The sequence below is a fragment of the Sebastes umbrosus genome, chromosome 23 (genome assembly GCF_015220745.1).
Source record: "Sebastes umbrosus isolate fSebUmb1 chromosome 23, fSebUmb1.pri, whole genome shotgun sequence".
Lineage (NCBI taxonomy): Eukaryota > Metazoa > Chordata > Actinopteri > Perciformes > Sebastidae > Sebastes > Sebastes umbrosus.
In genome coordinates, this window is record NC_051291.1 from 18,035,948 (window position 1) to 18,060,262 (window position 24,315).

Genomic DNA, 24,315 nt, shown 5'->3' on the forward strand with positions numbered 1-24,315 from the left:
GCATGTAAGGAGGCTAAAATGGAGCTTAATCATGCCAGTAAACTGATCCTTATACTATCTTAGATTGTCTACGATGTCAGCGGGATGTTTATGTAACTTGTGTTAATAGATCACAGCCAAACAAAACTTAAAGTTAACAGAAAATCATGTTTACTACAACCCTTCAGAGACACCTCAGTTTGTGCAAAGCTTTGTGTCTCAAATGTCATCAAAAATAATGAAGCCTTGTGCAGGTTTTTTCTGTGAGGAAGACGAAAAACATAAAGTTTGAAAAGCAAAACGAGACAACACAATGAAAAAGTAACCAAACTGGCATTTCAAGACAGTATAAATTTATACAAGAATGGAGAACTGTAAATTTTAGCAGCACCAAGTCGTACATCTGACTGCTACGAAATAAAAAAAATGTACATGACTGAAAATACTACGAAACAAAACATTGTCTTATCTGGCTTTTCTTTTAGAAAAGTGTGATCATGCTGCATGACTGATTCAATTCAAAACATATTTTCATCAAAATTGTTTAAATAACAAAACCCATGTTAACCGTATCCATGTGAGGTGAGACATTTTAACAGAGAAAGTGTGTTTTTTTGACCGTGAAACAACTTAGAATATTTTATAATTAACAAAATTTAACAGATAAATTGAAGGTACAAAAAGGTCTGTTCAACACTAACACTGTTCATCCACACATACAATGCAACACTTGCATCCTCCCCAATGTGGAGTTGTTCTTCAGGGTTGCTGTGCTGCAGAATCGGCTCAAGTCCAGCAATCCAAAATTGTATTGGCGATATCCATCAGCAATCAAATCCTATGTGTGTCAATGTGTCAGTAAGACGAGCTGTGATTGGCTCCTGTCTTTGAAAGTTTATGAGCCGTCAGAGCCGTCGACGGCGGGGTGGTCGAGTCACAGACCGAAGGTTCTGGCTGCCGGACGACCTCGTCCAGCTCGGTGATGAAGTGTTTGAGGTCCTCCAGGCAACGCTCGCGGATCTCCCCGAGGTTCTCCCTGAGGGGAACCTGCAGCTGCTTCTCCAGGTTGGGGTCTTTAGCCACCAGCATCTTTACCACCATGCCAAATGTCTCGCAGTCCTGCCGGTACACCTGGAATTGGACAGAAATATGAGTTAAAAAAAGCATAGGGGCTTAATGCACACAAATAAAAAAAAAAAGTAGGGCCGTCAATCAATTAAAATATTTAAATGCGATTAATTGCATTTAGCATAAAAAAAAAACATGCTCAAATCATAACATGGCAAACTCAAACCGAACAGGCAACAACAGCTGTCAGTGTGTCAGTGTGCTGACTTGACTATGACTTGCCCCAAACTGCATGTGATTATCATAAAGTGGGCATGTCTGCAAAGGGGAGACTCGTTGGTACCCATAGAACCCATTTACATTCACATATCTTGAGGTCAGAGGTCAAGGGACCCCTTTGAAAATGGCCATGACAGTTTTCCTCACCAAAATTTAGTGCAAGTTTGGAGCATTATTTGGCCTCTTTCGCGACAAGCTAGTATGACATGGTTGGTACCAATGGATCCCTTAGGTTTTCTGGTATCACATGATACCAGTATCTTCACTCTAGCTTTAAAACTGAGCCCGCTACACCTTCCAAAATATCGATTGTATTGATAACTTAAAGAAATTAGTGGCATTAAAAGAATTTGCATTATTATCACATTAACTTTGACAGCCCTAAAAAATAGACAAACAAGACTTTCCCTTTTCAGTTAACACATTTACATCCATCTGTATGCAGGGTTTAGGACTGAAAGTGTCAACAGGCAGAGGTCAAAACCTATAAGAGTCTTAATTGAGGAGACGGAGAGTCGTTTCCTTCCTGCTTAACCTGGCGCCTAGGTGTAAATATTCATTGAGCCCTGAGCTGATCATTCTGGTGTCAACACACATCATGTAGTGTCAAAAGATAAACACTTCTCCTCTCAAGTTTAATAAGGGCCCTTTATATAGGACAGGGTGGCCCGAGGAGTAATAAAACCCCTCTTTAGTGGTGTCTCGCAGGCTTACAACAGGTGTCAGAGGGACAGTGAGGAAAGAGGTGATGGGGAGCTGCTATTTCACACCGAGCCTCGAATGTCTCGTTAAACAACGGAGGGAGCCCACTGCTTCCACGTAAAGTGGTTCGATTTGCAAAATACCAAAAACAGATATTTTTACCAGCTCATCATGAGCTGACAATGAAATTCCAGAGGGGGAAATATCAGTCACCTAAACTGATGGTAATATTTTGTACGTCAGTTTCCATTTTCTAGGAGAAGTAAAAGCTCCAGACGTACTGTGGATGTATTCACACACACATCTGGTCCTTTCCCTCGTTTCCTGCCCTCCCTCCACGATCGCTATTTAATAAAAGGCTTAACATTTTCCAATTAATAAATAAATAAATAAATACACACATGGGGACCTTTTCTAATTGGACAGCATGACGCTCTGTTTCTCTACAAATTGGCCACACAAAAGGTCACAAAGTCCACACTGACGCACCTCGGAGACACTCGCACCTCAATTTCTCTCCTCTCTCTGTGTGTTTCCATCCGTCCCGCCACTATTTCTTTCTCTAATCAGTCTCTCTGTGCCTCGTATGCATTCAGTTCTGACGTGGAAGCGAATTAACCCCGCCGATAGGGCGCTTCCAATGACGAGGGTTGTGCGCGGATCTGCTTGTTTACACATGTGCATGTTAAATTAGGCCAGGCCGGGGTGAGTTTCAGTCGTTAACCGGATGCCAACGGTTGCTTCTGTGCTGCGGGGCACTGGCTTTATTTATAGCGTTTCACAATGTCCCTGGAACAGAGAGCATGGCAAAATAAAGATCTGCTGTCAAACAGAATTTATGTACTCGCCCAAAACAGATGGCAACTTTCCAAAAGCTGCATTAAACAAAAAAGTATTTCCACTGACTGAAGCTATGGCCAAATCATATGCTCCAGAACCATATTGTTCTCCTGATATTATCAACCATGAGACTTTAGTGAAGATGATTTCTGGTGAAGGAATGAGACCAGCGTCTCTGTCTTTATGCAACCGTGATCTTAATGACCTCCCTCTTGACCTACAGCAGTACTTTATCATTTCTCCCTCATAGGGTGAGCTGAATCTAACAATAGGATACATTCATTTACAGGAACATAAGGACACAAACAGCTTCAGGAAAGAGTGCTCACGTACACATCGAACACACTCTGGGCGTTTCTATAGCTCATGTACATTCCTCATGATCAAGTGGAAGATGTTACACAAGAGTCAGACTAACAAACCCGTACGAAAAGCAAGCCCATGATAGCCCCGCGCTGCATTTAGTAACAACTCATTGTCCTTTTTAATTTCTTATCAACGTCTCATTTAACATCTAACTGATGACAGTGAATTTATTTATCAACCTTTTGCAAGGAAGTATCCAATCAAGTGCGCTGACAACAACTTCTGTGAATACAGGGGGGAAAGTCGTTCCTAGATAACAATGTGCTGAAAACGAACTTCCTGTATTTTAAAACGCACTTCCTGAACTCCCTCCCTTGTTATCCAATCAGGAAGGAAAAAAAAAAGGCCAGCTCTTGATTTCGGGTGGGGTCACTCCAGAACTGTCTCTGTAGAAAATTAAGTTTAAAGAAGCTTTTTTTTTTAGAGGTTAGTGAGCGTGTGAGCCTGGCTGGCTTCAGAGAAGAACGAGAGTGAAAGAGTCGAGGCCTCGGTCCAGTTCTGCCATCTTTATAGCTAAAAAAAAAAAATGCTGGAACTGTCTGGCTTTCCGTCTTGTAGCCAAATATATTCCTCAACAAATGAAATAAAACTCCCTTTGTATCACAGCCTGGACTGCGAGGAGTAAAAACATAATACCCTTTATTGCCTCTCATGCCTTGTCACTCACTCTAACCAGTTAGTCTGTACTGCGGCCAAAGTCAACTCTGACAATGAGAAACGGGGGTTCAGGTTGAATTTCAGCGAACCAATTTCACTTAGCTACACAAACACACAGTGAGGCGCTGGTATAATGCGGCCCAGCACGGCGTCGGGCCCGATGATGGAAAGTTCAGCTTGTGTGATCTGTGGCAAAAAAATGTGTAGAGAGAGACGGTTAGCAAGGAGCTACCGGACTGGAGTGTGTTTGTGTGTCCGTGTGTACAGAGGAGATGGCTAGACCAGATCGGGGCGCAGAAAGCCAAACATGTAGCTGATGAGTGGCTAAACACAGAGCGGCTACTGCGACATAAACACTGCTGCGACTTTGTTGTTTCAGACCGAAAAAGAAAGTCCAACTTTTAAGAGCGTTTAGCAGTGTGTTCTGGGCATGCTGGGAAATTAATACCAGCCACCAGGCAAGTGCTTACTGTATAGATTTTCCAGCGGCCACTTTGGCAGGTAACCAACCATCATGTGGAGGCAATTCTCTAAAGGTTTTGATTACCAACAAACAAACAAGACAGACCTTCTGGACTGGTTCTCTCAATCCCCCATTCCGCTTTCCTTTTTTCCCTAGATGGAGTAATGAAAGATGCTGCAACTTTGATTTCTAACCTGTGACAGAATTGACTCAACTCACAATCACGACTAAACAAGCCAGCCTCTCATGACACAGAGACAACCTTCATGCAAGTGGTCTGGGATATCACAAAAGCCAAAGAAAGGGACGGGAGGAGGAAGAGGAAAAAAAAAAAAAAGCTGATAATCATCCGTTTCTTACAGACAATTCCAAAGAATCAGAAATCCTGGAAAGAAAAGCTGAAACTTCATATCCCTGTGACAAATGGAAAACACGTTTCCCTTCTGGATTCTCTTTTTAATCTACTCTTTCAAGATCTTAATTTCATTTGAAGATTACAGCAAGGGGGCATGAGTTATACTGACTATGGAAATACGACAAACACCTAGAGGTTATTCTTGACATGGGTCTTGGTAATCATTTTCCAAAATACTTACTGTATGAAATCTATGTTTATCTATCTTGGCGGGTGTATTGCTGGGGACCCCCCCCAAGGACGTGCAGTGTCTAATTTGGTGCAATTTGGACACGCAATCGTTCCAACTGTCTGCAGCTCATTGACTCACTTTAAAAAAAATTCTTCTTCACTTCCCTGGAATCAACACGAGCAGAATCAAACCAGGGTGTACTTCAAGCGACCAACACACCTATTTGGAAGTTGCCTCCACTAAGTGTATTTCACTATTGTTTCTGAACCGCAAGTAACAGCGACCTGGGTGTGTTTTTTCCTGTGAACCAGAGTGTATTTCACCGGTGTTTCGTACCGTGAAAAGCCGTGACTTAGGTGTGTGACGCAACTGTCATGGCAAGTGTATTTCCCCGGTGTCAGACTTGATATTAACTTATAACACCAATAATGTTACCAGCAGCAAAATACCTCCGCTAATTAAATCCATGCTCTACTTTATATTATAGTTATGTCAAAGCAAGCGACCAACACACCCATTTGGAAGTTGCCTCCACTAAGTGTATTTCACTAGTGTTTCTGAACGCGAGTAACAGTGACCTGGGTGTGTTTTTTCCTGTGAACCAGAGTGTATTTCACCGGTGTTTCGTACCGTGAGAAGCCGTGACTTAGGTGTGTGACGCAACTGTCATGGCAAGTGTATTGCTCAGGACCCGAGGGAAGCACAGTGTCAAGTTGTTTGTATGAACGGTTTTTCGATAAAGCTGCAAGCAGCAACAACACGGGACAGGCATCTGGCCCGTTCTGAACAGGCATGTTTCGAAAGGTAACCTGAAAACGTGAAATCAACCTCACACAACAGAGCTCGATAAACGTGAGGAGACACAGATGGGGGGGAGAAAGAGACAGGCTATAAAACAGGCCAGGAGCTGCAGCGTCAGCAACAGCGTTATAACAGCCTATGGGCTCTGTGGCGCAGCTCAATGTGAGAGCGCAGCAGTGTGTGCTCCAGGGCAGAGCTGGCTCGGGTTTAATGGTCCTAGTAAAGCAGCGGTAGTGCTCGCCGGCGCAGGAATGGCCTTCATTAGATAACCGAGCAGAGCCGGGACCTCGAGCCTGGGGTGTTTTTTTAGCTCCGTTAAGCTCTCGATTTATTGTACGCACAAATCTATACCATGCCTGAGCTTTATTTGTGTTTCTGCTTTCGTTTATGTGCTCCTGTACAATGCACATTATCCAAATCCCCCCCGTGTGTGTGGGCCGGTTTGCATATGTAAAGATGAGTCAAACACTGAGGGAGAGTTGGTGGAGGGTATAATGAGCTGTTATGCCAGTCAAGATGGGAGATTAACAAGAGCCACCAGGGAAATGGGTGATACATTTGGCAACCGGCTACTTTGCCAGATAATTAACCATCATTCTGCTCCAAAAACTGATATATGGCTGGTGAGTTTTTAGGGATGTACCCACCACTGTGACTGGTGGACAGAAAAAGTTAATTTCCTGCCTCGTTAGGAGCATAATAGGTGGCTGTTCCAGTAATGCCTATCCAGTAAAAATAATCCATGTGTGAGTCAAGGCCACCATATGGATGGGATCCTTTGCCAATGGTACAGTACAAATCATGCATGCACCAAGTTGACATTTATAGAAAAGTTCTACAAATTACAAACTTGTGAGAGGATTGGAAAGGCAGCTATTTTCCAAAAAGGGGCAACTGAGAGCCACTGGCACAAAATGTTCCCTTTTATATATTTTTCCTTTACAAATGCTACATGAATACCAATAAAGAATTCTAGATACGGTATCAGCTCATGGTGAGTATACATAGAAGTCTAAAAACAAGTTATGTTGGCTGCAAAATGTGTTATTTCAACACTGAACTAGGCTACTACTCGCCGACTCATTTTAAACTCCTTCCAGTTAAACGCTCGGCTAAAATGTAAATTGGGAGTTGGACGGGTACCTTCTCTATCTCCTGAGCTTTGGCTGCGATGGCCAGGGCTCGTCGCTCTTGAAAGTTGTCTGTGGGCGGCTTTTGACTCTCCTCCACGACCGGAGCCACCGGTGGCTCCTCTCTTTCTGCTTCTGGAGGAAGGTTCTCTTCCTAAAACAAAAAGGTAGAGGAGAGAAACGGGGTGAGCCACTGCTCTTAGAGAAGACTCAGAACAGTGAGCTTTAACTGTCACAGCATAAGAGAAATGAAAGGTTTTTATATCATGAAAACGTATGGCGGATAACTACAGAAGTGACAATTATACAACAGTAATAATAGAAATACATTTTTAGGAAGCCTACTACTACTGCCAACATGACAGAAATGATATATAGAATGGGAAAGGATGTGAAAGGATGTAGGTCAACAACTTTTAGCACCCAATCACATATAATCGGTGCTGGCGCAACGCCATGACCTGACCTACTGACTGTTTAACTTTACAGCAAAGATGTGCTTGATGAGGCGCACCAAAGCATGAAGCTTAGATATACAGTAGCTCCTGAAGCTGAAGAGCTAGAGTATATGTAGACGTTGGGTGCTGTGGATTTCTAATTACATCTGTAACTAGTCCAAAAATTAGGCTACATCGTGCCAGCGTAAACAGGAAGCAAGATTTGTCTACTCTGCGGTTGGTTGCTTAGTTACACGAACGTGGGTGTCTGCATATTCGTTTTCAAAAGGTCTCCATTTCTGCCCGTCCAGCTTACAACGCAACCCCTGAGTTTTCAAACTAAAACGGCGTCTGCAGCGTTTTCAAACGTCTCCGTTTTAGGGGTTGTAAAACGCCGGAGTAGTGTGGACGCTAGGCATTAAACGTAGAAAAGTTAGGCGTTTTTAAAACGTTAAGGTGTGGATCGGTGTGGATGTAGCCTTAGGGTTTCATAGGAATTACAGCATATTGTACATTGTTCTCATTACTTAAACATTGCACTTACTTTTCTATGTAAATGGTAGAATTTGATATTTCAGCTGTTTTTATATCTTAATAGGAAATCTGGCCAGACAAGCCGTGATGAGCCATCTAATGGATAGACTGGAAACTCTACTACCCACAAGTATTACTGTTAAAGCCAAAAGAAAGAGCAAAAAGGGGAGACAAATGAGGCCAACTCGGATCGCCGCTCAATTTCTCTTGCTCATTTCCTGATGCTATTAAGAGTCTGAAGGCCAGGGAGCAGAAACTGCCCAGCCATGACTAAAGTCCACTCATACATTAAGGGGAAACGGGCCACTCACTAAGTCAGGTTAAATCTCTAGATAGATGAGGAAAGAAATCGCAGGGGATGGTACATCACAAAGCAGAGTGTGGTCTCTAAAATAAAAAAAGCACAACTCATAAAGCATCATCCCAATTACTCCTCCGTCCAAATCTCTCCCTGAAGCGATGCTTGGGAGGCGTCCAGTGTGTACGACGGTGCATCTTGTCAGCCTCTTTAGCCTCAGTGAAAAATACATCCCTGTCTGGATGTTTCACTTCAACTCGCTGGGCACAGCCCAACCTGGAAGAGATGCTCCACCATCAATATAAAGCTTGGCAGATATAGTTTGTGCAAACTGGACTCAAATGAAATACCATTAGCTGGGAGGTATGGGTAATCTCTTTTCAATATAATAATAAAAATGGATTTAAAAAAGGTTATTAGACCTTAAGTACCTTAAGTGCTTGCTTGGTCTGGTGAACCATGAACCGACCTTTAAAGTCAGTGTGTTTTTTCTTACTCCCACTGGTGACCTACCATGCACATTCGTGGAAAGATAAATGTTTTATGATCACAGCCTCAGAACCAAACCGCATTTTTAAGGTTCGTCATCTTGCAATGATGTTCAAAAAAACATACAGAGACGACGTAGAAGAGAATGGGACCATCTCTCCAACAGACAACTATCAAATAAATGTTCATGAGCTTGTTGGCCATAATCATAGGCCTGTACCTTCATGGAAACAAGAATATCTGGACCAAATGTAATGGTAGTTAGCCAATAGTTAGAGACATTTTCACTCTGAACTAGGGTTGTGTATTGGCAAGAATCTGACGATACGATATGTATCATGATACCGGGGTAACGATTCAATATATTGGGTTTTCCATAATATTTAATTTTAGGTCATAGTATAAAGAACACACCAGAAATACACCATTTTAGAATATGCAAAAATAACACATTTATACTGCATGTAAAAAACTGCATGGGATTAGCATGAAGTGGGCATATCTTTAAAGGGGAGACTCGTGGGTACCCATAGAACCCATTTTCAGTCACATATCGTGAGGTCAGAGGTCAAGAGACCCCTTTGAAAATGACCATGACAGTTTTTCCTCGCCAAAAGCGTTATTTATTAAGCCTCCTTCACGACAAGCTAGTATGACATGGTTGGTATCAATGGATTCCTTAAGTTTTTTTTTTTATTTTCATATGATGCTAGTAACTTCACTAGCTTTAAAGGTCCCATATCGTGCTCATTTTCAGGTTCATACTTGTATTTTGTGTTTCTATTAGAACATGTTTACATGCTGTAATGTTCAAAAAAACCTTTATTGTCCTCATACTGTCTGCCTGAATATACATGTATTTACCCTCTGTCTGAAATGCTCCGTTTTAGTGCATTTCAACGGAATTGCGTTGCTAGGCAACAGCTTGGGTCCATGTTTAATTCCTGTCAGGTGCTGTTATATACATACACTGCAACAGGAAATAAACTGGGACACATTTAGAATGTTTATGTTTAAAACCGTGTAATGGTTTAAATATTGTATTTTTGTGACATCACAAATGGACAGAAATCCTAACGGCTTGTTTCAAACGCACAATTTCTAAATACGGGCTGTGTTTGTTTCTCCGTATATTGAGCGTTCTGATAGTTTAACAGTATTTATAAAGCACTTAATCCTGCTTTGTAATATAAAAGACACGAAAATATTACTTTTTACAATATGGGACCTTTAAAACTTAAGCTTGCTAAAACCTCCAAATGATTGAATAGTGGCCGGGCCCGACGGCCATCGGATTTTTATTTATCGCACAACATAATATCGCGATACTCATGTGTATTGATATTTTCTTACAGGAAACCTCATGGTGGCACTACAGGAACAGTCAAGGGAGCATCAAATGATTAGGATGCATCCTTAGGGAACCATGAATAAACTGATACTGCCAACACGGCTAAAAATATCACAATAACTGGAAGACCTCCTTCTGAAATTTACATCAAATTTATAACCTGTGTGACCGCTTGCATTTCTTTGCCCCGTTTGCTTCAACCAGATCTCAGCAATTATGTTGGTCGGTAAAATGTTATCATACTGTAATGACAGGAACTGGGATGAAACCTTACTGGTGACCTTTCCAGTTACAGGGCACGCTCTCCGCCCACTAACGCCACCGTGGCTCGCAGCCAGAGCCGGAGGTGCTCTTTAGACCCCCTCTCTTGTTGTCTGGGATGGCTCCAGAGAGCCTGCGTGTGTGTTTGTTGAATCCCCACAGCAGGCGGCGGTCCGGGGCCATAAGTGCAAGCTTTACTGGGGGCACGCAGCTCAGGCCTTTCATCTTGGCCAAGGTTACGGGTTTGTGCCCCCCCAGAACAGAAAAAAAAAACACAATGCACCACAGGCTAGATCAAACACAGCAAAAAAAGCAGCAGTGTGTATGTGTGTGTGTGGAGGGGTGGGGCACTTAGTAAAAACTTTCATCCCAGCAGATGATTGGGTGGTGGTGGGTGGTTCTAACAACAAAATGCACATAAGGATGTCGTATCTTGTAATTTCTGGAGTATAAAGCAAGTGCGTGTATATATATATCAAAGGGCCCACTGTGCCACTCGAAAAGGATGATCCAGTGAAAATATTTTAAAAATGGCAACATTCAAATGACCTCTAGCGTGTTTGGAAAAACATCTAAAGGCTGCTAATGAGATAAATAAAAAAAAAAAGCCTTCTTGGACATTAAAGCAGATGCAGTTTTATAGGCTTTTTGATCAAAGAGAATATTTGCACATCATGAAAATGTCAAGCTGTTTGCCAGTAAATACAGGAGCAGTGGAGTTGAGAAGAAAGGGTTTAAAGGTTTTTAGTGTGCCTTCATTTTATTTTATCGATCAAAATCCATCCCATATGACGTGGAATGTGGTGGTCGATCGGTCATCAAAGCTTCTCCTGTGACCCCTGTGTCACACATCAATTTCTCACAAGCACAACACCACCGACCTGCTGCATCTACCAGACAGTCACAGCTACCAAACACAGTCAGTCATACTCTTCAACAGAAAAAAAGGAAACGATTGTTCATTGTAAAACGGTCTAAACACACCCCAAAGAGTTCCACGGGGACTTCTCCCGGCTGCCTTGCGGCTAAGATCCCGATGATAAAGCTGTGACTTTGGGCTACTGCCTGAGTTAGCCTCTTCACTTCTGGGTGGCCACAGCCAGACGCATTGCGCCTAAATCACATCTGATTCTATTTACACCCCTCTGCGTAGTTAGAGATGGATGATATCGGCAAAACAAGAGATCTACACTGAACGCTTACTCAAAACAGTAAAAAGTATTTTTTTCTTTTTTTAAAAACAAGAGCACTTTAAGGAAGCACGGCTCGTACTTTCGTCGACACTTGAGCCCTTCTCCCTACACCATTACAAGTTCTAGTGATTGAAGTCTGCTTACAGCGCAGGTAAACAAAGCACAGGCCCCGATGGCTTTTATGCTCTGCGTGAGGGCCACTTTAAAACCCATTAACATACTTCAGTGGGACTAAACACTTATTAGAAGGATGGAATTTAAGATGTTCCAGATGCATCCTGCTGTACAGTGACAACGGGCGGAGTCCGCGATATATAATAAATACAACATTTATAATAAAAAAGACAAAAAAGCTTATATTTTCGGAAAGAAGAAAAAGGCTTGTGTTATGTTCTCGTTCGTTCGAGTCAACTTTAAAGAGGACCTATTTCGCTCATTTTCAGGTGCATACTCGTGCATTGGGTTTCTACTAGAACATGTTTACATGCTTTAATGTTAAAAAAAACGCTTTATTTTTCTCATACCGGCTGTGCTGCAGCACCTCTTTTCACCCTCTGTCTGAAACGCTCTGTTTGAGCTCCTGCCCCGCCTCCCGAACAGCCCAGTTTGCTCTGATTGGTCAGCTGGCCCACTCTTTTTTGATTGGTCTACTGAACCAAACTCTTCTGGCTCCGCTCCAGCTCTGCTCTAACTAGCTTTGTTTGAGGGCGTGCTAAACTAGCCGCTACGCGGGTATTATGCAAATGTGTTACTTGGTGACATCACCACGTTACGGAAGAAAAAGTGGGACTTCAAGTGAGGCGTTCCTGGCCGTTCAGGAGTAGTGTTTCTGTCGGGGGAGAGTAACTCCCTTTGGCGTGGAGTTTGGGCTTTGTAACTGCACAAAAAAACTATATAACACGCTAAAGGAAATGGAACAAGACATAATAGGTCCTCTTTAAGCACAAACGGATTGCAGTTTGGTACCTTGTTTGAGGTCGCACTGTGTGGGGAGCCTTCTCTTGACAGGCCAGGAATTTTGTCTGGAGAAATGAGAAAAGGGACAAAAACAGTTTGAGACTTGAGTGAGGGACAAAATAACATGAGAAAAAAAGATGTGGAAAGAAAAAATTATAAACTAGTGAAAGGAGGAAAACAGCGAGAAGCAGAAACTCAATGGAAAAAGGACAATTAGTACATCTGGAAAGTAAGGGAGGTAGTAGATGTTTATGGTAATCAGGGTTCTGTAAAGGTGGTTCCAGGATCCCGGACAGGTACCTAGGCATGACAATCAAGAAACAGATGGTTCATAATCGTGCCCCCAAAACTCCAAATCAATCCCCAACTCATCGATTGGACACCACCTCCTCTCTCACTTTCCATTTGTTCTTCTACCAACTTTCCTTAAACAGTCCATCCAAGGCTTCGTAGCCGACCAATCAACTCTACCAACAAGCGTGAACTCCGAGGACCTCGCTATGAAACAAAAACACCCCGATATGGAAGCGTTGGCTTCAGGAATATCCATCAGACACCCTATACCCTTTTCCTTCCTCGTCCACACACGACCTGGTGGCATCTTTATGAGGCCTGACAAAGTGGCAGACAGAGTGGGGAGGAAGGCCGGCTGCTGGACACATTATGTGTCTCTCGGGTTACCCAGACTGGGAATAGGTTAAGTTTAACGAGTGTAACCTTTGTATGTTTCCGAAACAAATCCGCTGCATGTAATTTCATCTCGCAGTCATTGATTTGTATTGAAATAAATCAACTGAAAGAAATGGTACGGACAACTACACCGTGTACAATATGATGCAGCTTTGCAATCCTGTCTACAACAACTAGACTGAACTGTACTTACCAGTCATCTTGCTCTGAGAATAAGTCTCTTCATACCCTGTAGGAAGACCAAACCGTAAGGTCACTGGCTGTGTACATATAACAACGAGGCCTTCTTATCTTACAGCAAGCACACTCACTGCCCTGATGCTTTCCTTTCAAGAGACTACGGTCATGCATTTCAAACCATATGTAGCAAGAGTATTTTGCCACATAAGCATGATGACCACTCGTCATTCAAGGTCATTCTAAAGGTCCTCTGAGCTCATTTCATCAGTCAAAAGCACCAATCAACATGGGAATTTAACGGAGAGATGGCCAGCACTGAAGATGGTAGCTGATCTATATAACACTGTACTACTAGTGGAAACAGGGAGCTCAGACTCAGGAAACAACATGCAGAAAACAAAGGCTACACTAGCACTTTATAGTCCAGTTAATCAAAGATTTATGACTGACATGTTGGGGTATTAGTTAGGTCAACTTGACACAAAGTAAATGTCCAGTGTCAATGACATATATAATGAAATAAAAATATAAATTAGGGCTGTCAAACGGTTAAAATATTTAGTCGCATGATTGTCCATAGTTAATCGCGGTTAATCGTAAATTAATACAATTTTTTAGCTGTTCAAAATCTACCTTAAAGGGAGATTTGTCAAGTATTTAATACTTTTATCAACATGGGAGTGGGCAAATATGCTTGCTTTATGCACATTTTTGTATATATTTATTATTGGAAATCAATTAACAACACAAAACAATGACAAATATTGTCCAGAAACCCTCACAGGTACTGCATTTATAATACAAAAAATATGCTTAAATCATAACATGGCAAACTGCAGCCCAACAGGCAACAACAGCTGTCAGTGTGTCAGTGTGCTGACTTGACTATGACTTGCCCCAAAACTGCATGTGATTATCATAAAGTGGGCATGTCTGTAAAGGGGAGACTCGTGGGTACCCATAAAACCCATTCTCATTCTCATATCTTGAGGTCAGAGGTCAAGGGACCCCTTTGAAAATGGCCATGCCAGTTTTTCCCTCACCAAAAATTAGCGCAAGCTTGGAGCGTTATTTAACCTCCTTTGGTTCAGTTTAAAACTGAGCCCGCTACAACCTCCTAAAGATTGATTGCTTTAATGTGTTAAAGAAATCAGTGCCGTTAAAATTAATTGGCGTTAACGCGTTATTATCACCTTAACTTTGACAGCCCTAATGTAAATCTGAGATGCAAACAGGCATTAAAAGAGGCTACTGTCTTAGTTAGCGTTTTAGCTGTATGTCCCAGTGCCTGTACAGTGTCATAAAGCTTTGATATGGACTGTAAAGTCTACTGTTCCTACACTATCCTCATCAAATGTGTTATATCCAGAGAGCAGACAGTGTGATGCTCATTTGGTCTGTACAATTACCTTTAAAACTCTGTCTCCACACCTAGAAAATCAAATGGCATACCTTTTACAGATCAGTGTAGGAACCATGGAAAGTGCTAACGTACGTCTACAACGGGTAGTAGAAAGGAACCCAACCCATTACAGCAAAGTAATTACTATGTACTAATGAAGAAACAGAATTCATAATGCATTACTTCGGACCTGGGTGAAAGAATTTCAGTGTCAAATAGGACACCGGAGTTTATTGTGATTAGAATTCTTTAGGGTTAATTATTCTGATGAGGTTGTATTATATACATTTTATTATATTCTGTAGGTTTAAACTTGATTTCAATTCATGCCGTCCTCCATCCTTGCATCCTTCTCAAGACTTAGTGGCAGATATCTTTGGAGCATAGAAAGCCACGACCTTCTAACATATTTCTGACATGACAAGGATGCAAGGAGACAAATCAGCTTCTTGTCACCCAAGTCCCAGCTTGTTTCACATGGCTCGATGTACTGTACAGACCCAATGTTTCATGTCCACTCTGTTGAGGAAAGAGCGCCCCCCACAGGTGCTCAGAAACACCTGCATGACCCTCTGGACCGTCCACACCTGAAAAGCCAATCAGCCAGATTATCAGTCAGGGAAATAATAGAAAGGTGTTGACAATGAATGCACATTTTGGGGGAGATTGTATTGAATTTAAAACTTGTTCTGTAAAGCAAGGCCTAACTGATCTTTTCTATATGGCATCGGCCAATAAATTAGTCATGATTTAAGTCACAACTGGAGGCGGTGACTATGCATGTTCTGCTTCTTCTTCTTGCTTAGTATTGTCAGTTCTTGTGCCAGGATGGACACAAAGGGTTTTTGCATCAGGGGAGGGGGGGGAAACTCTAAGGGGTTCTACATACTCTTGCCTTGCTGTGAGGGAAACGGCAGGCTCTTGGCTCTGTCTGGTGAGTAGCCTCTGCTGCTGACGCTGGAGCCGGAGCGGCTGTGGGGGGAGCGGGCCACGTCGCGGCGCACGGGGGAGCGCTCTCTGAGCGGAGGGAATGGGGCCGTCTTTCTCCTGTAGTGGTCTCTGTCTTCCCTGGAGAAGCAGAGGGAGCTGTCGTTATTAAAAATAGTCCCAAGATCCAAAGTACTGTTTTTGTTTTGTGCCAACATAGCACAACACTGCCATCTAGCAATGAGGCCTAAACACATGCAGGTTTTTTTTTTTATTCTGACCACTAGGTGTATTCAATAATTACAGTTAACCCCTCGTACCCTCTGTCCAGGTTGAGGATGGCTTGAACTAGTGTGTCGTCACCGCTCTCTGGGAGCGATCTGGGCGCCGGGTAGATGCTCTGGTTTCGCACATTATGAGGAGGCGGTGCACGGGCGCTGAGGAGGATAGATACACACACAAATGCGTGGTCAGTTGCAGATATATATTACTGCACAACATGGCAACAAATACCAATTGGTTTATTTTCTATCTTTATACAAACAATCTTGAAATACCAGTGCTGTCAGGGTTATGTATTCAGGGTATGACTTGCCTCACTAGGATGTGTGAACCCTTATCCCTGGTCAAGATTTAGTAGCACACACCTCTTTCATATGCAAAAAAAAAGACTCTTGAGAGGCAAGCAACTCACACTAACCGAGCATGGTTACGACTTTACACGTAACATATTACCTCATATGAGGTGGAACTGATCCAACAGCAAGATGATGTTTAAAAATGCAGACAAAACCGCTTCAATCTCTCCAGAGAACTGAAGAGACTAGGGATCTTAACCCGACTTCAAACATTCATCCGGGCTGAACAGACACAACCAGTCTGGCTTAGATCTAGAGGATCTTTTTTCTAAAATATCATTAATGATAATGCATGAGAACGAATAATAGAAAGGTGATACTTGTTGTACATGAGAAGATTATGCAGTATTTCAGTTGTTTTATGTGTGTTTTTAGTTTATGCTTCCCGATAACAAAACCTTCTTGAATGGAAAAAACAAACATGCACAAATGCATTGTGCAAAACTGACTTTTTACCCCGTGTGCCCTGTAACTCCCAGCACCCGGCAGCTCTGTGCCCCTTTTCCTAACTCCCCACCCCGTCTCAACTGACCTCTGACCTCTACCTAAAACCAAAACCCTCCAATCAACAGACAGGAACTGACCTCAGTGCCCTTTCACAACTCAAAATGTTCGTTTGGAGGGAAAGCCTTCATTTCCCTGTCTGCCTGCTTAGTGGTGAATCTTCATATATCTTCAATAATCAATCAAATCTGTCTGACTTTCTGTCCTTGTTTTGCATTTTTTAAGATTGGCCCCCTATCGACTGTCAGTGTTGATACTATCGAAGGGATTTATGCTGAAATTATTGAATTTATCGCATGACGCTATAACAAAAACCGCAGAGCATCTCGTGTCATGCAAGGTTGTTATCATATTTCACCTCTTTGTTGTTTCATCCAGCAAACCTACGTCAATTCAATCGCCTGTCAAATATTAAACTCAAACATATCATTAGCTTTGGCACTTGTCAGACAGCACAGGTGTGCCCTGAAAACCTGATCAACGTTCTCAGTAACCGAGAAGGAAAGAGCGTTTCCCAACATGCAAATGCACCAGTTTTAGTGTTTTCCTATTCTCCTCCAGCACACCTATAAAAAAAAAAAAATCATATTTACAAAATTATGCTAGTCTTCAAAATCAAATCAATAGTTGGAAGTTTCTGAACCGTTTTAATATAGAAAACAAATTAAAGCCTTTGGTCAGTTTTCCCCTTAACATGTTTGACATTTGTATGTTTAGTCAACACTGTTGTATATAGTATTAAGCTGTAAATCTTAGATGACCAACAACACAAGCAGGTAAAACAATGACTTTGTTTGATAATGTCATCTGTGGTCATCTCGCCCTGGCTTTGCCCATCGACAAACTTTAACATACTTTTACCGAAATGCCTCAGTGGAACCAGAGCAAACGGGTTTTGAGTGAATATTGTAAATCTGTGAGGTCACTGGCCACAATTTTTGCAACCCAATCTGTAGCCGAAATACGGAGACTGTTCAGGTCTAACCTACAAAAGTGTGGAGCCAGGTGAGCACTGAGAGCGTCAGAAATGTGAACAGGATGAGAAAGTCCAGTATGTGTCTGACAGACAATGATTTATAATTGCTGCTATGTACAGTAAACAAACACAAACTGAAAACGGAGGCATACTCCTGCAGAATTCCCCTTCTGGGCCCAACTAGAGGAAGTAAACACAGAGGACTTTTTGCATAGAAAAAGACTGTCCCCTGCTGTCCATAATGATAACATCCAATTCTAATGAGTGCTGTTACATGTGAAGTACGACTTGGTAGACAAGATTCATCTTTTTGGATGAGAAATATTAGCTGCAGTTTACCTAAACTCCATAGGCCGCCCTGTGTGTTGGTCTTCCCTGGGTCCTCCTCTGTAAGGATATTCCTCCTATACAATAAACAAAATGTAAAAAAAAAAAAAAAAAAAGTTCAAATCCATGAAAGCTGGCATGCTTTGCTGGCATTTTTCTTCAAATGATTTGGTCATGTCCTAAAATACAGATGTTATGGGACTTTGTTATAAATAATCAGTCTAAAACTACAAACAATGTAACAAGTTTTGGTTTTTAAAATGTGCATTTAACTTCCATACGTATAGAATTTCCCCTCCTGCAGTTTATGTAATAGTATTACATGGATTCATGACATTTAAACTGATAAATATGATGACTAAATATGGATGCAAAAATATCATTTTAAGTAGAATGTGTCTCGAAGAAATGTCACCAAGTTAGTCAGTCGGCTATAAAGATAAACAAAAAACTACTGCTAAAAGGGAAGGCTGGAAAATAATACAACTTGAACCTTTAACTATACCGCCCTCTGCTGGCCAAGTATGAGTGTGCATATTAAACCAAAGGTATTAACATGGAGTTGCAATATGTCTGCAGCATGTTTAAGACCCTTGATGTAAATTGATATCAACAGTGACAGTCAGTCAGTCTGATATCAGAGTGTACAGTGGCAGCTGCTAATATTTCTGACTTTCAAAACAAACTTTTTGGTCCCTATTCAATTCTGAAATAATTGTACTGCCATAGAACAACTTCTTTGCAACTCTATGTGCTACGTTCTATTTCTTTCATCTCGTTCTTATTTTGCTTGTTTAACGAGCTTGTTTTGCCCTCCTGTTTGTTATATGTAGTTGACTGTCATTGTTCTGGTTGTATCCATGTTTTTGCCACTTATGTTTGTACTATGTTTTATCATTTCTTATATATTTTGTTGTTCTTTTACCACGTACAGCACTTTGGTCAACTTCTGTTGTTTTTAAATGTGCTTTATAAAAATTGAAGCAAGCAACTCATTTTTTGTTTGTGACTTTTCTTTAGAGTTAAGGCAGTCTCTGAAGTCCCCAATATATATAACAATATATATATATATATAGTTTTATATATATATATATATATATATATATATATATATATAACAATATAACAATATATATATAGTTATATATATATATATATATCTATATATAACAATATATATATAGATATATATATATATATATATATAATTATATAGATCTATATATATCTGTATATAGATATATAGATCTATACAGATATATATAGATCTATATATCTATATATATAGATATCTATATATATAGATATATATCTCAGTAAATATATTTCCAAAGGTGCTATTGACATGAAATTTTCACCAGATGTTGGTAACAACCCAAGTAATCTATACATACAAAGAAACCAAAACAAATACGTTCAGAAATTAAGTTATGTGTAATAATGTGAAATGACACAGGGAAAAAGTATTGAACACATGAAGAAAGGGAGGTGCAAAAAGGCATGGAAAGCCAAGACAACAGCTGAAATCTATCAGTAATTAGAAAGCAATCCGGCCCCTTGTCCGTGCAAATTAATATCAACTGGTTCAGTCCCAACTGATGGCCTATAAAAAGATGTCTTATTACCAAGGTGTCACACAAGAAACATCTCATGATGAGTAAAAGCAAAGAGCTCACTCAAGACCTTCGCAACCTTATTGTTGCAAAACATACTGATGGCATTGGTTACAGCCGCATTTCTAAACTTCTGAATGTTCCAGTGAACACTCTTGGGGCCATAATCCAGATGTGGAAAGAACATCATTTCACCATAAACTGGCCACGACCAGGTGCTCCTCGCAAGATTTCTGACAGAGGAGTGAAAGAATTATCAGAAGAGTTGTCCAAGAGCCAATGACCACTTGTGGAGAGCTTCAGAAAGACCTGGAATTAGCAGGAACAATTGTTTCAAAGAAATCAATAAGTAATGCACTCAACCGCCATGGCCTGTATGCACGCTCACCACGCAAGACTCCATTGCTGAAGAAAAAGCATGTTGAAGCTCGTTTAAAGTTTGCTGCACAACATTTGGACAAGCCTGTGAAATGCTGGGAGAATATAGTCTGGTCAGATGAGAGCAAAATTGAACTCTTTGGATGCCATAATACACACCATGTTTGGAGGACAAATGGCACTGCACATCACCCTAAAAACACCATACCAACAGTGAAGTTTGGAGGTGGGAACGTCATGGTGTGGGGCTGCTTTTCAGCATACGGTACTGGCAAACTTCACATAATTGAAGGAAGGATGAATGGAAAAATATACCGAGACATTCTTGATAAAAATCTACTACCATCTACCAGGATGATGAAGATGAAACGAGGGTGGACATTTCAGCAAGACAATGATCCCAAACGCACAGCCAAGGAAGCTCTCAATTGGTTTCAGAAAAAGAAAATAAAGCTGTTAGAATCGCCCAGCCAATCACCTGACTTGAATCCAATTGAAAATCTATGGAAAGAACTGAAGATCAGAGTTCATAGAAGAGGCCCACGGAACCTTCAAGATTTGAAGACTGTTTGTGTGGAAGAATGGGCCAAAATCACACCTGAGCAATGCATACGACTAGTTTCTCCATACAGGAGGCGTCTTGAAGCTGTCATTACCAACAAAGGCTTTTGTACAAAGTATTAAATAAATATCAGTATGCGTGTTCAATATTTTTTCCCTGTGTCATTTCACATTATTACACATAACTTAATTTCTGAACGTATTTGTTTTGGTTTCTTTGTATGTATAGATTACTTGGGTTGTTACCAACATCTGGTGAACATTTCATGTCAATAGCACCTTTGGAAATATATTTACTGAGAAAAATGGTGACGTGTTCAATACTTATTTTACCCGCTGTGTATATATTGTTTTATCTCCGCTGCGCACATTTTTAATACAATTTATCTAATTGGTTCATGTGTATAAAACAATGTTAGTTGCATGACATTTATGTTCTCACCCTCCTTGAAGGTGGACCAGTTCTGCGTTCAGCGGGGAAATGTTGAACGTTGTCGCCGCCGTGGTAGCCCCTCTGATCTTCATGATAATTTCGTGGGCCTCCTCCATTCGGGAAAAAGCGTGGACCTCCTTCGTATTCGTACCCGCCGCGATTGTAGTCTTCCTCTGGTCTGTTGAAGGGGCCCCTCCTCTCTGCTCCGCCACCTCCCCGTGGGTACTGACCCTACCAGGATGGGCACATTTTAGGATTTTACATTTGCAGTTAAATTTGTTTTTTGAAAAAATTTTGTTGGGGGGAATCCTATTTTGTAAATTTCTGCTTGAAGATGTCTGTCTGCTGAAATTACTCACAACCTGACTAAGAGATTCTTCACCTGATGTAAAATTAAATCATTAAGGAAAGCCGAGGTATACTTGATCACGACCAGATCAGAAAAAATGACATTTATCTTTAGTTGTTATAGTAGAAATATGCTATTAAAAGAAGTGGTTTGCCATATTTTAGCCCTCCTTCACCAAACTATGTATACTGGCTGCTTGGAAGACAAATAAGTCTACCAACTTGTTTTCATTTGCATACTTTTGAATGTGATACAACAAGGTCATCAAGAGAAGAAAATAAGACTGCGAAGTCACTTTGTACACACTCACCTGCCTCTCATTTATAAACCGGTCATCATACACTTCTCGTATAGTCCTGTCTCTCCTGTACGTCACTGCGAAAGGCAAACAGTGAGTATGTACAATCGTGCAAGGGTGGTTCCACAAAATAAATAATGCAAACTTGTTTCTGTATTCATTGACGGTGTGTTTGTTCAAGTCTACTTCTTTTAGGGCAGCAATATTCATGTAAAAAAGACAGTATCACTATGCAATAACAATAGAATGATAGTCTATAAACAGGGGACTGGACAGGACTTTGTTCATGTGAATGCATTTTGGTTTGGGCCTCAGTCCGGTGCATGCTGCTACACTTAACACAGCTCTTGCAAAAACACTTTTACAATATATAAAATGCTTTTGCATGTGCTATAAGATCCTGTTTTTTTTTTATTTTAGCTCTATCTAGTATCATAAGATATGGCATTGCGGCCTGGTACGGTAACCTGACCGTGCAGTTGAGGTCACAGATTTCTCGCCTGGTGCAGACTGCCATGAAGATTATGGGGGTCAAAAACCACCCTAACCCTCCAGATGCTTTATGAGCAGTCTGTCATCAGACAGGCACAGACAATTGTGTCAGACCCAACTCACATCTTACATCAGGAGTACCAACTTTTACCTTCCGGCAGGAGATATAGAATCCCACGGTGCAGATTGAACCGTTACAAACATTTATTCTTGCTGATGTCTATTAAACTTCTCAACAACTCGTAACATAAAGCTATCATAAGGACAGTGCAATATGTTAAATAGAGACAGTGCAATATGTTGCATCTGTGTAATATTGGGCTATTGTATGTGCAATATGGGCAAGACAGTAGACGGTGCAGTGCACTACCTGGGTGCAATACCTGCCATGGTGTGTGTGATAGTATGTGCCATTATGTACGTGGACTGTGTATGTGTTGAAACATCTGTTTCTGTGAAACTGTTTCCCTGTCTTGTGTGGAATCGTTTAGTATTGTTGTTGATGCTGTTTTAATTTAGTGTTTGTAACTGCAGTTGGACAATAAAAGTAAGTAGTTTAGGCAGTAGTGGCATTTATCTTGTTGATGTCTCTCTGTGTAAAACAAGTGTTAAATGCAAGGGTTGATCTCTAACTTACTTTCGGACTCAAGGACCTCTGTTGAATTGGGGTTGACGGAGAGAAAAAATGGTCTTCAATACAATCTGTAAAAAGATTTCTTTTTTAAAAAACAGGGTCAAGACTGTACACTTGGTATAAGCTTTCATGCGACTGTTTAGGAAAGAATCTTCATAATTCAGCCTATAAAAGAAAAAAAAAAGAGAGAGATGCATCTTTTTTTCAGTCATTTAAAAAAACATGCAACAGAGAGCTGTCCTTCTACAGCTGTCAGACTCCACAACCAGCACTGCTCCCAGTAGACCACTTACACACCAAAACACTGACAATAACCTGATAGTTTCAGGTGGAATTTCTTCATTCATTCTCACTGTGCAATATCATTTTCCACTTGTGCAATTTTGTTAATAGTCTGTTTATTGTCAATACTGTATATACTGCTCCTATTTTTATACTTCCTTCTATTTAAGTAGTTCATGTTTTGTTGCACTTTGTTTAGCTCTTTTTTACTGTGTTAGCTGATGCATCTTGTTTTTTGCTGTACCCCCTTTGCTGCTGTAAACTGCTAATGTCCCCACTGTGGGACTAAGAAAGGAATATCTTATCTGATCTTAAGATAGGGAGCACTGCTGCTTGGCCATGTGAGCTACTTTCTGCAGAACAGACTGACCCTATTGGATGAATAACGATCACCAACAACACAACATATTAAACACAGCTCTAGCTTCATAGCACCCACCCAGGAATCACTGCAACATGATCTGTGTGGGTGAATGTACTGATATCTACTGTACCTCCACGTACAACCCACAGCTAGCATTGCTAATAACTAGCTATAGCCTCCATATATCACGTTTTTATTTCATCTCAGATCAAGTTAAACAACCAATACAGACACAACACATATGTGCGGGTAAACTATTGAATCTTCTGGATGGACATGTGTTAAATACCTCACAGAAAAGGTCCTTTATTCCACTCAAATTAAGCAAAACAATCTCACCTTCCTCTAGTTAGCCTAGCCTCTCCTGGTAGCTAGCTACATGGAGAATAGTGATGTGTCAGTCGTGAACGAACCGGCTAAAAGAGCCGGCTCTTTTAAGTGAACGATAAGAGCCGACTCTTTTCTTTTTCTTCTTTTTTTCTTTAATTAATTCAAGGCAGAATGATAGGACGATCTTCTCCGCACCACGGGCACTCCATGCACTGACTGTTGGTACGTGTCCACAGGGACGTTTTTTATCGCGAGGGGACGCGACACTTCCCAACATTGGACGCTTGGTGGGTTGTCTAGACACAAGGCTGTCCCCACCTGATTGGACGAACACTTTCCCTCCGTGGGGCTGCTGCTCTAAGCTTTCAAATCTGAAACAGTATGGAGGCTCGTTTGGAAACCTTCTTCTCTTATTTCACGAAAAATGTTCACCGAAATGTGTTTCTGAGAACATTTGAGGCGAGAAATAAGCCACGCAGTTTCTGAATCTGTCTTTATTTTGGATTGACAACGTTTATTTTAAAGATTCTCGGGAGTTTCGAGAG

The 24,315-nt window shown here is 41.1% G+C and overlaps 1 protein-coding gene across 7 annotated transcripts; it reads right to left on the reverse strand.

Moving 5' to 3' along the window:
- Positions 1–127: 127 nt before the first annotated feature.
- pphln1 (periphilin 1) lies at positions 128–23,861 on the reverse strand. 7 transcript variants are annotated; one of them, XM_037760442.1, is made up of 12 exons: positions 23,780–23,861; positions 22,798–22,862; positions 21,681–21,745; positions 21,031–21,252; positions 18,049–18,113; positions 15,912–16,028; positions 15,560–15,732; positions 15,165–15,251; positions 13,276–13,311; positions 12,402–12,457; positions 6,886–7,026; positions 128–1,110 (listed from the first exon to the last, which is right to left on the reverse strand). In XM_037760442.1, coding segments are annotated over exons 2-12 (1,239 nt in total). In that variant the 5' UTR covers positions 22,799–22,862; positions 23,780–23,861; the 3' UTR covers positions 128–834. The 7 variants fall into 7 exon arrangements, with proteins under 7 accessions (XP_037616370.1, XP_037616369.1, XP_037616372.1 ...); XM_037760441.1 differs by having other exon boundaries at positions 15,554–15,732; XM_037760444.1 differs by lacking the exon at positions 13,276–13,311 and having other exon boundaries at positions 23,780–23,860.
- Between the last annotated feature and the right edge of the window lie 454 nt (positions 23,862–24,315).

Bases quoted from the DNA above. Each gene is read 5' to 3' on its own strand.
- pphln1 (XM_037760441.1), bottom strand. The intron at 18,114-21,030 runs GTGAGAACATAA...TTTATTGTATAG, and splicing joins CTGGTCCACCTTCAAGGAGG to GAGGAATATCCTTACAGAGG. The intron at 12,458-13,275 runs GTAAGTACAGTT...TCATTTCTCCAG, and splicing joins TTCTCAGAGCAAGATGACTG to ACAAAATTCCTGGCCTGTCA.